At 55.5% G+C, this 16,468-nt stretch overlaps 1 protein-coding gene across 10 annotated transcripts in view; it reads left to right on the forward strand.

Moving 5' to 3' along the window:
• RAP1GAP2 (RAP1 GTPase activating protein 2) overlaps positions 1 to 16,468 on the forward strand; it is a 271,958-nt gene that overhangs the window by 37,551 nt on the left and 217,939 nt on the right. For 3 of the 10 annotated variants that reach the window (XM_010343661.3, XM_074388359.1, XM_039476611.2), the window contains one exon: positions 6,574 to 6,609. In XM_010343661.3, the coding sequence (XP_010341963.1) occupies positions 6,574 to 6,609 (36 nt within the window). Of the gene's footprint in view, positions 1 to 2,340; positions 2,500 to 2,524; positions 2,752 to 3,446; positions 3,680 to 6,573; positions 6,610 to 6,630; positions 6,651 to 6,726; positions 6,789 to 16,468 lie in introns of those variants that run through there. The other 7 variants (XM_074388360.1, XM_074388357.1, XM_074388356.1 and 4 more) reach the window with 7 other exon arrangements.

The following is a 16,468-nucleotide window of genomic DNA, read 5'->3' on the forward strand; positions in this document are numbered from 1 at the left end:
GCGTGGTGCTTGGCCTGGAGCAGGTGTTGCTGTTGGCGGTGGGAGCAGGCCGAGCGGCCAGCTGTGAAAGAAATCCAGCTCATACTGGCCTTAGGAATAAAGACACGTAGTGCTGGCTCTCCCACACCCGGGGTCAGCTGGCTCCTGGCACAGCTTGATCCTGGAACTCAGATGATGCCCTTAAGACTCTGTCTTTCAGCTGGGTGTGGTGGCTTACGTCTGTAATCCCAGCACTTTGGGAAGCTGAGATGGGTGGATCATCTGAGGTCAGGAGTTCCAGACCAGCCTGGCCAACATGGTGAAAACTTGTTTCTACTAAAAATACAAAAATTAGCCAGATGTGGTAGCGGATGCCTATAATCCCAGCTACTTGGGAGGCTGAGGCAGGAGAATTTCTTGAATCTGGGAGGCAGAGGTTGTGGTGAGCCAAGATCAAGCCACTGAACTCCAGCCTGGGTGATGGAGGGAGACTCTTCTCAAAAAATAAAAAAAGACTTGCTCTTCCTCCTGTTTCCCTGTCTCTTGTCAGTTCTCATCCCTGCCTTCCTGTAGGTCAGTTTCATTTTCCCGTACTCTCCACAGATGCAGGCTTTCGTCTAGTACTTTAGCAGGGGAAGCCTCCTGGGAAGGTGTCTTCTTGGGTTCACTTAGGTCTCCTGAACCAATCCCCACAGCCAGGAGTGGATGCCCCAGTTGGCCAGGCCTGGTCAGGTGCCCACTTCTGACCCTGGAGGTGGATTGAGTGCAGAGCTGTTCTTCTCAGAGGAAGGTTAGATGGAGGCAGGGCAGGTAGGACCCAAGGTGTCCACGGTACCTGTTGAGCATTTCCTGGGTGTGGGTGGGTGCCACTGGGGTGATGGGCACTTGTGGCACTCTGGAGTGGCCATCCAGGTGGAAGCCAGTAACCTGAAGCCACCCCAAAGCATGAACCACACAATCCTAACTTTCCTGGGGCAGAGGTGAGGGTGGGGCGAAGCCTCTGGGCTCCTGCTAGGGGCTCGCTGCCTTGGAGGAAGAGAGTCAGCCCCCAGCCTTGCGCTGGCCCAGGACCCTGAAGCTGCTCCCCCAGTCCACCCAGGGCTCGAGACCCCTGTGGTGTCCCCTGCTGTGAAGGAGTCAAGAAAATAGAAATCCTGTGCCCTTGGTCCACAGGTTGGGGTTGGCCCCTGGCACCTCATCACGGAGTCTGGGACCTTCAGATGGCAACAGGCCCGAGAGGAGACTTCAGGGAGGGTTGGCTGGAGAGAGAGGCCAATGGCACCCTTTCTCCACTACTTGGGGGTGGGGCGGGGCTTGGGGTCCTGTCTGTGCCCACCCACCCCCGTGTCTGTTGTACTGTATGTACCACATCCGTTTGAGGGGCTGCCATTAGTAAGTGCCTACTGTGTACCAGGCGTGACCAGCACCAGTGCATGCAGGGATGAGCACTGGCGCTGAGGTTCAGCTGGGAAGAGAAGTTCACCTCACACGGGTACCGTCCACCCAGCCCACGCTGCCAGTGAAGCATGACACTGCTCTGACATCTGTCTAGACCCTCGGGGGGCTGCCAGGTACAGCTCTGTGCCTGTGTGTGCGTACATGTGAATGCCCCTCGAGTTGTGCGTGTGGTCTGCGTGTGTTGATGAGTGCCTGTGAGCACATGTGCATGCATTCAGGTCTGTGCACGTGTCCAGTGGGAAGCCATCAGTCGATGAGAAGGGTGTGCGGGTGTCTCTATTGTTGCCTCTGTGGAGTTGCATGAGTGTGCATTTGTGCACACGAGTGTGTAGTGCTGTGATTGGGGGTGTGTGCAGGTGTCTGATGAGACATATGTCAGCATGCATGTATCTGTGTGTACCTGGGTCTCCTGTGCGTGCATGTGCCCATGTGTGCATCCCATGTGCCCCCATGCCCACTCACGTGCATGTATACCTAACAGCCATATGTGCCAGTGTAATGACATGTGTGGCTGTGTCCTCTGGCATGTGCTGAGCCATGGTGGAGCAGGCAGGCAAAGGTCCCTGTCTCAGGCAGCCCTTGGGAGTGGGCTTGAATGACTCCAGTGCTCAGGCACCCCTGAGGCTTCCAGCTGCATCTTTCTATCACTCCTAGGCGTGGCTGTGGGAATCCTTTGGGTGCCTTTGGGTTCTGGGAAGCTGGGGCTGTGTGGGCCGGGCGGCAAACTGGGCTGTGGAGCAATCTGCCAGCCGAGCCCCTTCCGGAGCTGTGGGTTCTTCTGGGTGTGGGGAAGCTGCCCTCCACCACCTCCTCGGCCTATCTTGGTGCCTCCTGGAGCGCAGGACACACCTCCCAGCCTGCAGCTTCACCCACAGGAAGCTCGGGCTGGGGGCAGGCGAAGAGGGAGGTGCCACGTTGGGCGCCCCGCCCTGTGCCGGCACTGACCCTGCCATACCACGGTCCTCTTGCAGACAGCCCCGGGGACATCGCTGGGACCCGGGGCTCTGCAGTCACAACCATGTTTGGCCGGAAGCGCAGCGTCTCCTTTGGGGGCTTCGGATGGTGGGTGACAGGTGGGAGGGCGGTCGAGTGATGGGAGATAACTTACTTAGAAGTGAAGTCTTGTTGAGTACATTGGCGGCCGTGGGAACAGAGGGGCGCGCGGCTGTGCCTGAGAGCTGGGTCTGCTGATGCCCTGGCAGGTGGAGATGCAGGATCCCGGTGGGGACGTCAGAGACCGTAAGCCTTCCCTGCTGTCTCTGGGCACAATCTGCTGGTGAATCCTGCAGGTCTGTGCCGGCTGTCCGTAGGCGGGTGAGCACTCGAGTGCGTGTGACTGCAGTTGAATGTCTGTGTCTCTGTGTCCGCAGGTTCCTGCGTATGTGTGTGTGTGTGTGTGTCTGGGATTATGTGTAAGTGTGTGTGTGAGCCTGTGTGTGCAGGCGTGTGTGGCTGTGACTGGCACTCCATGTGACCGTGTGTGAGCCTGTGCCTGTGTGTGTGGCCATGCGTGCACTCCGTGTCTGAGCTGCTGCGTGTGTGTGTGTGTGATGCTCCTGTCTATGCTGTTGGTGTGGCCTTGCGGTGGGGGGTCTGTGACCTCTGGGCCCCTGGGCTGCCTGCTCTCTTGGGGGTGGGTTGCGAGAGGAGGTCTCCCACCTGCATGCCAGGCAGCCCACCCTAGCTCTGTCCTAGCAGCTGCATCTGTCGCCAGCCTCCTGCTTGGACCTCTGGCCTCTCTTGCTTCTAAGCTTCTGTCTGGGACGAGGGATGTGCTGTTTCCTCCCTGGGGGGCAGAAAGTAGGCACACAGAGGCCAACGGCTTGTCTCTGGTTCCCAGTGCTGGCAGCTTCTCCGCAGCTGGGGAACAGAGTCTGGTGGTTTTCATGCTCGGTTTCCTTTCAGCTCCTGGGCTGGGGGCACTGTCTGACTGGGAGGGGCTCCGAGGCAGGTGGCTGGGGGTGTCCTGGTGTGGAGAATGGTGGACTAACAGGGGTGGCATGAAGGGGAGGGAGAGAGGGGCTGCGATCCTTGGTAACCTTTCTCTTCCATGTGTGGCTTTTTATGTCCCTCTTCCTCCTCTTCAAAAGCACTTTGCCATTCATCCTCTGGCGGGGAGGGATGTGGGCACCCCATGTGTGGCAGATGGGATGGTGCGGATGAGAAGAAAATGGCACGGTGTGGCCTGTGTCTGCTCTCAGACCCTCCCTGCTGCTGGGGCCTGGGAGCTGCCGCCCTGAGGGTAGGTGCCAGTGTCCGGGAGGCAGCAGAGGAGTTGGCTTCTGGTTGGGAGGGGTGTGTGTGTCTGGGCTGGGAGCCTTGCAGGGCAGGGCCCAGCAGTGAGATTGTACCCTCTGAGGCCCGCCTTTCTCCGGGAGGTGTGGCGCAGATGGAAGGCTGGCCGTCAGAAAGCTCCCTGGGCATGGGTCTGGGTCTCAGCCTCACTTCATTCCATGCGAAGCCCCTGTGCGAAGACCCGCTGCTCCGGAGCTAGGGGCAAAGCCGGGCCTGAGGTTTGCATCTGTGCAGGTGAGGGGGAAGACAGGAGTGTGGCTGCCCAGGGCCGCTTTTGAGGCAGAGCCGAAGGTGGAGGAAGAACCCTAGGATGTCCCAGAGGCCCCCGTGTGTTGACTGAGTGTCCACTGGACTGTGTGTTCTAGGAGGGAAGGCCCTGCCCTGTCGTGTTCACAGAAGCCTGGCCTGTCACACGGGCTCAGTAGATGCAGGTTAACTCACCGAGGTCTTTTGCACACAGCATGTGTCTGCTTGGGGCCCACTGAGGTTGAGGGGATGGTGGGGCCTTCTGGGCTTGGAAGGTTAGGGCAGCAAGAAAGAGGGCGAGACTGGGGTTTGGGCGTCATCTAGGGTGGCTGCCAGCTGGGAGGGGATGTCACAGATTCCTGGAGCCCTGGTCCCTCCAGATGGTGAACAGAGTCTGGAGGAGGGGTAGGGTTTTCCTAGCTGCATTGGATGCAGGGTGGGTAACCTCTGGCCCCAGAGGCAGACAAGGTGATGCGGGTGGGTGGGATGGGGTGGGGGAGGAGGAATGCGGTGGGGGAGGAGGAATGCCTTGGAGCCTTGGCTTCCTGAAAGGGGAAGGCCTAGCCTCACAGCCGCTCTCCATCTCCCATCTCAGCCTCTCCAAAACCACAGCTCCGCCCTCCCGAGGCCTTACCCTGGTGTAGGAACCTTGGTGGGCTGGCTGCTGTGTGGGTGTGGATCAGGGATCAGGGCTGCTGTGACCAGGGTGCCTGTGGGTGGTGTGGTGGGCGGGGCTGACCAGACAGAGGTCAGAGGTGCACGCACCTGGAGCCCAGGTTCCACCGCTGACTCCACCTTGACCACTGAGGAACTCAAATGGGACAATTCCTCTCTCTGGGTCTCAGTTTCCCCATATGTCAACGGGGGAGTTCTACTTTACCAACAGCACAGGGATGTTGTAAGAATTAAGAGATTCTCATGAGGTCAGGAGGTTGAGACCAGCCTGGCCAATATGATGAAATCCTGTCTCTATTAAAAATGTAAAAACTTAGCTGGGTGTGGTGGGCACCTGTAGTCCCAGCTACTCAGGAGGCAGCGGCAGGAGAATCACTTGAACCTGGGAGGTGGAGGTTGCAGTGAGCTGAGATCATGCCACTGGACTCCAGCCTGGGTGACAGAGTGAGACTCCATCTGGAACAAAAAAAAAAAGAATTAAGAGATTCCTTGAGAAAATGTAAAACCTAAGTGTGTATTATTAAGGGTTGCCACTGGTCAGCTCTGGGTTGCAGGCATTACAGCAGAGTGTGGGCTCTGAGTCCTGCCTGGATCTAGGCATCTGTGGGTTGAATGGGGGAAGAGGAGGGTCTGCATCCCAGAGTGGGTGGGGATTCCAGCATGAGACCCACAGGCACCAGTGGTGGAAGTCCCAAGGAAGGGACTCAAGAGAGCCTTTGGGGAAGAAACTGGGAGGGGCGTGGACCAGGCCCCTCGGGGTGCCGCTTACTTTGCTGTTGGAACTGAGATCAAAGGTCCTGGGAGTTTACTCAGAGTAGAAGGACCCCACCCCAGCTCCAGGCCTCAGGGTGACCTGTGGGCTGGCCCAGCTCCGTGTCTGACACCTCTCCTCTCCTCTCCCCTGGAGCTGTGTGTGGGGGAAGCTGGAGGCAGAGCCGAGCCGGCCAGACAAGGGTGCCAGAAAGAACGTCCAGGGTTTCCAGCATCCTGGAGCCAGTGGCAATTTTAGTGAAGCTGATGGTGATGGCGACACTGGTGATAGTGTTGGTGACGCGTGGTCACAGGGACAGTGATGGTGGCACGCATCGTGATGTGTCGAAGGCAGCGTCAGTGCTGGTGGCAGAGCTGGTGACGGAGGTGGTCATGACCCTTCCACAAGAAGAGATACTGACAGTGGGAATGCTGCCCACCTTTCTGCCTCTGGAGAGGGAGGAGGGGCCTCTTTGTGCCAGCCATAAGGGCTGGCATATGCAAGGGTAAAAATAGAAGCTCGGTGGTGCTGCCTCCCTTTCCAGCAAGGGCGGGCGCAGGCTGGGGGTGGAGGAGCTGGCTGCCAAGATGGTCTGCAGCAAACATGATCTTCCCCGCCCTGAACTTCTGTGCCTGATATGACCCCCACAGGTTCTACCCCAGGAGCAGAGTCTGCTTCCCTGGATGGACTGGCAGCTTCTAGGGCAGGAGGGTCCCTGGTGCTGGGGGTGCCTACATCTTCCCAAATCAGACACCTGGGAAATATGGATGTCCACCTGATGCTGACCCATGAAGCTGGGCTGCTGAGTCCTCCTGTGGGGGTAGCCCTAATAAAGGGAGAAGCCGCACACAAAGTGCTTACGATCCCTGGGCCTGAAGTGTGATACCTGAATTCAGACCAGGCCAGTGATTTTACCTTTCTGAGCCTCAGTTTTCTCATCTCTGAAATGGGGAGAATTACAGTACCCACGTTATAGGGTGGTGCGTGGCCCCAGCCCTCCCAGCATTCATGGTCATCTCTTCCTCTGCTAATGGGGAATGGGCCCCTGTAGCCGTGCAGACAGAGCCCGCCGTCTGGTGGTCTGGGCTGCCCCGGGGACTCTTCCCTTGCAGCTCTCGTGGGAGCCTTCAGCCTTGCACTTACTGGAATCCTTGCTTTTCCCTTGGCAGGATCGACAAGACCATGCTGGCGAGTCTGAAGGTCAAGTAAGTGGATGTTTCCTGTTCTGTAAAGGCCAGCGATGATGGTGGGTCGGGAGTGCATTTGGGGCCCTCGTTCCCCACAGGTTGTGGGAGACACAAAGGGGCTGTCGTGTTTGTCAGATTCCAGGCCGAGTCCGTGGTGCTTCCAGATTGGAACTTATTCCTGGGGTGTTCAGGGAAAGGTAGGTGTGGGAATGGAATCACAAGGGGCCAGGAGGGAGTGTGTGTAGCAGGTGTGACACTCAGGCCCATTAAATCATCACTTTAATTTTTAGAAAGATAATTATATTGGGCCGGGCGCAGTGGCTAACACCTGTAATCCCAGTACTTTGGGAGGCAGGCAGATCACCTGAGGTCAGGATCGAGACCAGCCTGGCCAACATGGTGAAACTCGTGTCTGTACTCAAAATACAAAAATTAGCTGGGCATGGCGGTGCATTCCTGTAATCTCACCTACTCGGGAGACTGAGGGAGGAGAATTGCTTGAACCCAGGAGGTGGAGGTTGCGGTGAGCTGAGATTGTGCCATTGCACTCCAGCCTGGGAGACAGAGTGATTCCATCTCCAAAAAAAAAAAAAAAAAAGATAATTATATTTTCTATCACTTTAATTTTTATGTGAAGTCCCAATCCTGTCAATGACTTTCTGACATTCCCCACTTACTGGGACCTGACTACACCCCAGGGTGTGTGTGTGTGTGTGTGTGTGTGTGTGTGTGTGTGTGTGTTATCAGCTGCTCATCAAGTCATTTGTTGCCAGGTATATCAGCATGGGCAGCCAGGCCCTGGGGCTTTCTGAGGATTCCACACCAGACTCAGAGTCTGGGAGTTGCCTGCCTCAGTTTACTGCATGTCTCTTGGTCCCTCTGCCGAGGTCCTCAGCAGGCACAGCACTCTCCTGGGATCTCCGACCTGTCTACCCTCACCACCTTCATTCCCTTTTCCTCTGTGTTTCTGGCCAGACTCTTTTATCTGAAACCTGATCCCCTTTTTCCTCTGAGACTTAACCAGAGTATAGCCTACTTCTAGCTGCACCCGTCCCTTGGGGCAGTGAGTACTGACTAACCACTTGCTCCTATGGAGTGAATTGAAAAGGAGGGAAATTCTAGGAGGAAAAAAGCATTGGCCTTGGGTTGAAAATATTCTCCTGGCACGTGTGAATCGGCTTTTGCATGGAAAATTCCTCCAATGAGCCGCCCTCATTCTGAGGCAGCTTCCCTGGGTCGTCACTCCCCATCTCGGCAGAAGGCTTTTCCTGCCTGGTCTCCCTCTGTCATGCCGTTCAGTTACCGGCACTGGTTGTGTATTGTCCTTGGACGCAGGTCTCTGGGCAAAGCACGGCCAGTCTTGAGGGCTGGCATAGAAGGGGGTCAAAATAAGAGACTTCCCACTTTGGCTGGTTTTGCTTGAAAAGCTGAGGCTAGGCAGTGAGCAGGGCTGGGATCAGGGACAGTCTGTTCCTCCCCTTTGAGAGCTTTCAGTTTTTCTGTTGAGCTGATGCCAGGAGGCCAGGCGTGGTGGCTCACACCTGTAATCCCAGCACTTTGGGAGGCTGAGGTGGGTGGATCGCCTGAGGTCAGGAGTTCGAGACCAGTCTGGCCAACATGGTGAAACCCCGCCTCTACTAAAAATAGAAAAAATTAGTTGGGTGCAGTGGCAGGCGCCTGTAATCCCAGCTACTCGGGAGGCTGAGGCAGGAGAATCGCTTGAACCTGGGAGGTAGAGGTTGCGGTGAGCCAAGATCGCACCACTCTACTCCAGCCGGGGCAACAAGAGTAAAACTTCATCTAAAAAAGTCTAGAGCTCAGGCCAGAGTGCCATGGAGTAGTCCCGAAAGACTGCCTGGAGGAGGTGGCCTCTAAAGCAGCTCTTAAAGATGGCACAGGACAGTGGGACCCCCAAGCCTGTGCTGGCTTGGCATGGTGTGTGCATCAGGGCGTGTGTACATCATTCAGTCTGGGGGTGTCTGGCCTTTAGTTTCCATGCCTTTTGTCCAATGGGCACATAGTGTCTGGCTTTCCTAGAGCATATCTGCATACTGAGTGAGATGCCGGCGTGAAGCAGAGTTACTGAGGGGTGTGGAGTGGTAAGAGTGTTCTTTTGGTACTGTTTTGGGACATCCAGTTCAATTTCACAAGCATTTATCAAGAGAGGGCCTGTTTGTAAATATAATGTTTGTAACCTGGAAGTGTACCAGTTACAGGGTTGAGGGAAAAGCTGTGGGCATGGGCCAGTGTTGAGATTGGGACCCCAATGGGTCTTTGGGTGTTATCTGGGAAGGTGATACTGGGATGATGGCTTGGGACAATGTGTAGCACTGTATTGTTAGTTTTATTGGTTAAGATTCCTTTGATTGCAAGAAACAAAAATCCGGTATTATCTGGTTAAGCAAAAGATGGAACTTATGGGAAAGAAACCAGGGTACCCCCAGGGAACCCAAGGGGAGGAAGCAGAGCCAGAGCTCAGGAGCAGTTGAACAAGGAACTGGAAACCCATTGCCATCAAAATCCCAGCTAGCTTCTTCGCACACATTGATAAGCTGATCCTGAGATTCACATAGACGTTCAAAGGTACTCAAAAAAGAAGAACAAAGATGGTGGACTCATACTTCCTGATTTCAAAACGTATTGCAGCCAGGTTTGGTGGCTCATGCCTGTAATCCCAGCACTTTGGGAAGCCGAGGTGGGCAGATCATTTGAGGTCAAGAGTTTGCCACCAGCCTGGCCAACATGGTGAAACCCCATCTCTACTAAAAATAAAAAAATTAACCCAGCATGGTGGTACACACCTGTAATCCCATCAACTTGGGAGGCTGAGACAGGAGAATTGCTTGAACCTGGGAGATGGATATTGCAGTGAGCTGAGATCATGTCATTACACTGCAGCCTGTGTGACATAGCACAATTTTTTGAGATTCTGTCTCAAAAAAAAAAGTATTGCAAAGCTATAGTAATTAATACAGTATGGTACTGACATAAAGATGGGATGGGCAAACAGGCTGATCCAGTAGAATTCAGAGTTCAGAGATAAGCCCTTGTGTTTGTGGTCAATTGATGAGGTAGCCAAGTGCCAACTGTTGGGGCCCCTGAGTCACCAAGATGCCTCCTCCCTCTGCCTCTGCTGGGTGAGGGATCTTTCCTTCTACAGCAGCATGCTGCATTCCCTGCCATGTAGCAGATCCTCCTGGGCTGCGGCCCGTGCTCCCTGGTTGCCATGGCTCCCTTCCCAGGGACCTGGTGTCCTTGATGCCTCCCCAGGTGTCCCTGAGGCATGCAGCTCTGACGATGGGGGTCTGGCCTCACCATTACTAAGCATCAACTGTGTGCTAAGTCTTCATTGCTCTGTTTTCCCGAGGCTTTGCAGCCACCTCATGAAGCAGGTACCATTACTCTCTGCATTTTACAGATGAGAAAATGGAGACTGGGTGTGGCGGCTCACACCTATAATCCCAGCACTTTGGGAGGCCACGGTGGGCGGATCACGAGGTTAGGAGTTCAAGACCAATCTGGCCAATATAGTGAAACCCTATTTCTACTAAAAATACAAACCATTACCCAGGTGTATTCGTGTGTGCCTGTAATCCCAGCTACTCAGGAGGCTGAGGCAGGAGAATCACATGAAACCGGGAGGCGGAGGTTGCAGTGAGCTGAGATTGCACCATTGCACTCCAGCCTGGGTGACAGTTCGAGACTCTGTCTCAAAAAAAAAAAAAAAAAAAAAAAAAAGAAAAGAAAAGAAAAAAAGGAATTGGAGGCCCCTAGAGTTTAGGAGATTCGCTTAAGGTCTTTGGTGAGGAAGTCACAGAGCTGGGATTTGAATCTGGGTCTGTGCTTTGTGGGTGGAGCTGCGTGGTTCTCAGCACCTGTCTCCCGCCCTACTTTCTATTTTCTTTCCCTGATGTGCTTGGCGGCCATGTATATAGAATCTGTGGCTGCAGAATGCACCTCTGCCTCCACAGCACCATGTGTGAGAAGGGCCCTGGTTTGCTGGGGCCCATTCCCTTGCTGGAGGCCTGGATTGAATGGGGTCTGTGGTGCTGGATGAGTTGGACACTCAGAAGCAAGGATTTACTTAACTGCCGTGTGGGGTCTAGGGGCCACGGAGCCATGCTGGAATGCTGGAGGGGAGGTGGCTACAGTATCACGCAGGAGGAGGAGGCTTGTGTGTGGGCTAGAACCCCAGGCTAATGCATGGGCAGATCGTGAACTTCTCTGGGTCAGTTTCCCCATCTGTAAAATGGGAAGGATGGATCAGTGCCCAGCTGCTCTCTTCTAGCCTTCACGTTCTAAGAGTCTGCATCCACAGCTGGGGTCCTTCTGTGTTTTTCTCAGGTCCTTGGTGATGGTAGGGGCTCACTGTTGAGTGAGTGCATGCCTGTATGAATGGAAGTCTTGGTGAGCAGGGGCTCTGCACATTTCATCTCTGACTCCTTAGGGCCTGCCCCGTGCCTGGCACAAAGCAGGTTTTGAGTCTGAATGTGTTTGCTGGATGAATCAGTTACGGGGCGTCGTGGTTGGCCCATCACATGCAGGTGGAAGGCTGGAGAGAAAGAGGCAGGCTTAGCAAGTGGGCTCCCTCCTCTCCCATTTGCTCTGGGGGCCAGCTGGGGACAAGGTCCCTGTCGGCCAGGCGCCTGGAGTTTTCCTGTGGAGATCCTTGAAGCAGCAGCTGGAGGGGGAGGATCTGAGCCAGGACCCTCTGAGTTGTTCCTCGGCTCCTTTTTTTTTTTTGAGATGGAGTCTCCCTCTTGTCGCCCAGGCTGGTGGGGTGCAGTGGCACGATCTCAGCTGACTGCAACCACTGCCTCCCAGGTTCAAGCTATTCTTTGGGCTACAGGCATGTGCCACCATGCCCAGCTTTTTTTTTTATGTTTAATTTTTTTGATTTTTAGTAGAGATGGGTTTCGCCATGTTGGCCAGGCTGGTCTCGAACTCCCTACCTCAGGTGATCCGCCCGCCTCAGCCTCCCAAAGTACTGGGATTATAGGCGTGAGCCACTGCACCTGGCCAAAACCTCTGCTCCTTTTTTGCTGGCCCCTGTGCTGCCTCCACAGAGACCCCAGCGTCTTTGCTAAAGAAAGAGATGCGTGTGTGTGTGTGTGCGTGTGTGTGCATGTGCATGTGTGTGCTTGTGTGCCCGTCTGCTGCATGGGCTCCAGCCACCTGCGGTGATTGTCATGTACAGGGACTGGCTGTGGTAACATCGAGTGAGCATGTGGATGGCTCAGGGCAGCCCGTCTCCACTGCCGGGCACTCTCACGCACGCCCCTGAAGAGCAGGGAAGCCTAAAATCCATTGCCTCATAGGAAAAAAGTCCAGCTTTTCAGCAGATGGCTCCCGCCCTTGGTCCCTAGAAGTGGCACTTCGGGAAAGGGATCAAGCCCGTGATGGGGCTGAGGGGCGGCTGTGCTCTCTGATTTCTTCCTCAGGAGAGGGATGGGGAAGGCCTGGAGGAACCCTGTCTGGCTGGGCCAGCATGTCAGTTCTGCTGTGGTTTGGCTGGAAGATACCACACAGCCACCGCTATTCTAAGTTTCAGATTTACCCAGCTAAGAGTTCAAAATCCTGCTAGAAATGAAGGGGCAGAGCAGGGTGGAGCACAGGGTGTCTCTGTCCTGCTTTCCCTGGTCGCTGGAGGCTCCAGCGTCAGCTGTTGGAAACATTGTCCATGAGAGCAGGGGCTTGCCACAGCCAGGGAGCTTGATTTCTTCTCTGCCACAACTCTTTGATGATGATGATGATGATGATTTTTGAGATGGAGTCTCACTCTGTTGCCCAGGCTGGAGTGCAGTGGCACGATCTCGGCTCACTGCAAAGTCCACCTCCTGGGTTCAAGCAACTCTCCTGCCTCAGCCTCCCAAGTAGCTGGAATTACATGTGTCTACCACCATGCCCAGACAATTTTTGTATTTTTTTAAGTAGAGATGGGATTTTGCTATGTCTGGCTGGTCTCGAACTCCAGACCTCGTGATTCACCTGCCTCAGCCTTCCAAAGTGCTGGGATTACAGGTGTGAGCCACCGTACTGGTCTATTATTTATTATTATTATTGTTTTTGAGACAGCATCTTACTCTGTTGCCCAGGCTGGAGTGCGATCTTGGTTCACTGTGACACCTTTACTTCCTGGGTTCATGTGATTCTCCCGCCTTAGCCTTCTGAGTAGCTGGGACTACAGGTATGCACCATTAGGTCCAGCTATTTTTTTTGTATTTTTAGTAGAGAGGAGATTTTGCCGTGTTGGCCAGGCTGGTCTCAAACTCCTGAGCTCAAGTGATCCTCCTCCCTTGGCCTCCCAGAGTGCTGGGATTAGAGGTGTCAGCACTGTGCCTGGTCTGCCACAACCCTTTTAAACCCAGGCTTCCCTCCCCATTCTGTGAGAATTATGCACAAGGCTGGGCACAATGGCTCACGCCTATAATCCCAGCACTTTCAGAGGCCGAGGGAGGAGGATTGCTCGAGCCCAGGAGTTTGAGAGCAGCCTGGCCAACGTGGTGAAACCCTGTCTCTACTAACAATACATGCATCACCATGCCCAGCTTTTGTATTTTTAGTAGAGACGGGGTTTTGATCCACCTGCCTTGGCCTCCCAAAGTGCTGGGATTACCGGTGTGAGCCACCGCACCTGGCTCTTGATTCCGATTTTACAGCTTTTTTCATTCACCAGTTGAAGGCCAAGACTACCGATTCGCTTCTCCAGCTTTGGCCACCAGGTCTTTGTTTACTATAGATTACAAGAATCCTTGAGACACCACGACGATGTTCTAGAACCCTCTCGGGCCAACTCATCCTGGTCAGCTCTTCTACCCACCTAGGGCATCTGCTGAGAGTTTGCTGGGGTTGTCAAGGACAGGGGGAGCTTGAAGTTTTTGGGGGTAGACAGCTGAGTCAGTTCTGCCTACATTTACTGGGCATCCACACTCTGCAGGGAGATAGACAGTCGCCCTGGAACGGGACGAGGGCTGTGATGCCCTCAGGAAGGATGGTGGGGGGCAGTGTCTCCCGGAGACCTGGTGATGCCTGAGCCGTCTCCAAGGGTGTGTAAGGTCAGCAGTGGAGGAGAACAGCGCTCCAGGCAGTGGGTGGGAAGCAGCTCCAGCAGGCGAGGCTTGGGAGCGGTGATTATTACCAGACAGAAGTGAGGGTGGGAGTATGGGGTCTGGGGGAAGCGGGGCCAGGGCTAGGAGGGTAGGGGAGCTGTGCTGGAAGCTGGGCTGGATCAGAGGGCTTTGGGCCAGGGGGATGCTATGGTGAGCTTAAGTCTGAGAGCCCCTCTGGCTGACTGGAGGGGTTAGGAGGCGGGGAGACCAGGAGGGAATATTGAGACAGCCACGTAGAAAGAGGTCCCTGAGAACCTCCTCCCGGCCTGCGCTCTAGGGTGGAGCCTCCCTCGGAAGGTTTGCAGAGGGGAGGATCCAGGATCTTGGCTTCTCCTGTTCTGAGGTGGTAACCTGGGGACCCAATCTGTGAGATGGGGGCCTGTCAACAGGAACCTCTCTCGCTTTGCTGAGTTTTTTTCCTTTTCGCCCAATAAACCCCATTGTTCTCACTCTTCTGTTGTGTCCGAGAGCCTCGTCTTTCCTGGTCGTGTGACAAGGACCCCGTTTTTAGCTGAACTAAGGAGAAAACCTTACAGTAGTATGGAGCTGGTGGGAGTGGCCTTCCCTGCCTGGCGCTGGTTTGGAAGGTGTGGGCGAAGGTGAGAGAAGGGTCAGGTGGGGACTCTAAGCAGTCTTCCTTTGAGCGCTGGGTAGATGCTGGTCCCATTCACGGAGATGGAGGACTGGGGAGTTTGGGCAGCTTGGGGTTGGAAGAGGGGTAGGGCTCTGAGTGGAAAATCTGCCCTCCACTTCCTACTCTCCTCTTCCATCTGCCTGAGATCCACCTTATGCCTCCTGCCCTGGGGATGGGGAGAGGAGAGAGCGGCATCCTGAGGGCCGCCAGAGCTGGTCTGCGGCCGGGGAAGCAGCTTTGGTGTCCCCTCCCTGGCCCGGCTTGGCTCCTGGGTGCCTTTGGCAGGTGAGCTCCGGGTGAGAACTGGCCGGTGTGGCTGCCCTTGTGACTGACAGCTGGCTACCCGACAGAACCGGCTTTTAGATACTTTCCAGGTGGGTCTGAGGAAAACGTGCCCGTTTCTTTCTCAGGTGGCAGATTCTGGTTCGTTGATTTCTTCAGGCGGGCCCTGCGCCTGAGGACAGTGTTAGCGTGTGTGGGCATGTGCGGGCGTGTGTAGGTGTGTGCAGTGATGTGTAGGGGTGTGTGCAAGCTCACCCGCGCAGGTGGACATGAGCGTTGAGGACCCATGTGGGTGCCTGTGTGGTGCCTTTTTTGGCTTGAGCAAGTTCCTATGGTAACCATGAACATGCCTGTTTTGGGATCCGGAGTCTTGGGGCGTGAGTGGCTGCAGGGAGAAGCGGGGAAGGTGAGTGCTTAGCTGGCAGTTGGCTGTGGCTTGATTTCATTGCCAGGCGCCGGGGCTGCTCCTGGAGGTGCCATTTGCCAGGCGGCAAGATCTGCAAACTCCAGGCCTCATGTGCTCCTGGCCCTCGTTCTGGCCAGTCCCTGCCATGCCCAGGAAGCCCTGGTGAGTCCCTGCTCTGGTTTCTCATTGGACAGACAGCTCCCTGGACTTGGCCAGGTCTTGTGGGTATCTGCTGAGGGCAAGCAGGGAGCTGGCTGGCAGCCCTGGCCCATAGGTATTAGGAATTGGGGCTCTTCTGCGATGGGTATGGGACAGTGGGCAGGAGGGGCTTTGCTTATTCATGGAGCCCGTGAGGGTGTTTTCTGTGTGGCTGGTGGCATGGCATGGCCCTTGTGGATACCCTGGGACAGGGCTAACTGTGTTAGTGTGAGGGTAAGGGCAAGGACGCAGGAGAGGAAAATGTGGACGGGGTGGCCTGTGGCCACTAGCCTGGACCCAACCATCCGTGGAGGGCCCCCCTCACCCCATTCAGCTGCTGGATCCTCATGAACCCCCAGGCCTCTGGCCATGCACTCGGGCTTCCTCACTGGGCTCCCCAGGCCCAGAGGCCCGCTGGCCTGGCCTGGATGGGAAAGCTCGTGGTCCTGTGGAAGAGGCCAGAGGGCTTTGCTTGGCTTGCTGTGAGCTGCATTTGGCCAAGGCCAGGTGAGAATTGCTCCTACTGGGCTCTGGAGAGTCTTGTGCCTCCCCAGACTGTGTACCCCTGTGCTTCTGGTCCACGCACTGCAAGACCCCTGGGTGTGACAGACACCCCCTCTCCAGCCACCATGGGAGGCGCTCCTGATGGACAGGGGCCCATGCAGCATCCAGGGGCCATACAGAGATGGCGCTGGTGTCTGGGAGCGGGTTGGCACCTTCTATCCCCTTCCTCTCGCTGGCTCTGCTGGGGCAGGTAGCAGGGAGTCGGGGATGTGGGTGTCAGTAGGGGTTGTCAGTGGCCTCTCTGGCTTGTGCTGGAACCCACCTCCCCACCCCGGGGTTCCTTCCTCTGCCTCTGAGAAGGCTCTGGGTGAGGCTATGCTGGGGCCAGGGCCGTGTGTGTGGCAGGAGTTGCTGGGGCTGGACAGAGGCTGAGGCCCTGGTGAAGGGCGAGGGGAGCAAGTGTGGACCTGGCGTGCTTTGTCTGGACCACCCAGGCCTTCCCTCCCTGGGAGGCAGAGTCCAGAGCCTGATTCCTGATGGGCCTCCCTGGGGGTGTTGGAAGAGGGAGAGGGGAGCCTTCAGGGGAGACCCCCAGATTTCTGGAGTCCTGGAATCTTACGGCTTGAAATAAAAAAGTCAAATTAACCTTTATGCAAATCTCTTGTATCCCTAAAACTAGTCACCCAAGCTGAGTTTGATTACCTCTAGGGACAGTGAGCTCATGACCTTGTATGGATGTCTGTT

The sequence above is a fragment of the Saimiri boliviensis genome, chromosome 17 (genome assembly GCF_048565385.1).
Source record: "Saimiri boliviensis isolate mSaiBol1 chromosome 17, mSaiBol1.pri, whole genome shotgun sequence".
NCBI lineage: Eukaryota > Metazoa > Chordata > Mammalia > Primates > Cebidae > Saimiri > Saimiri boliviensis.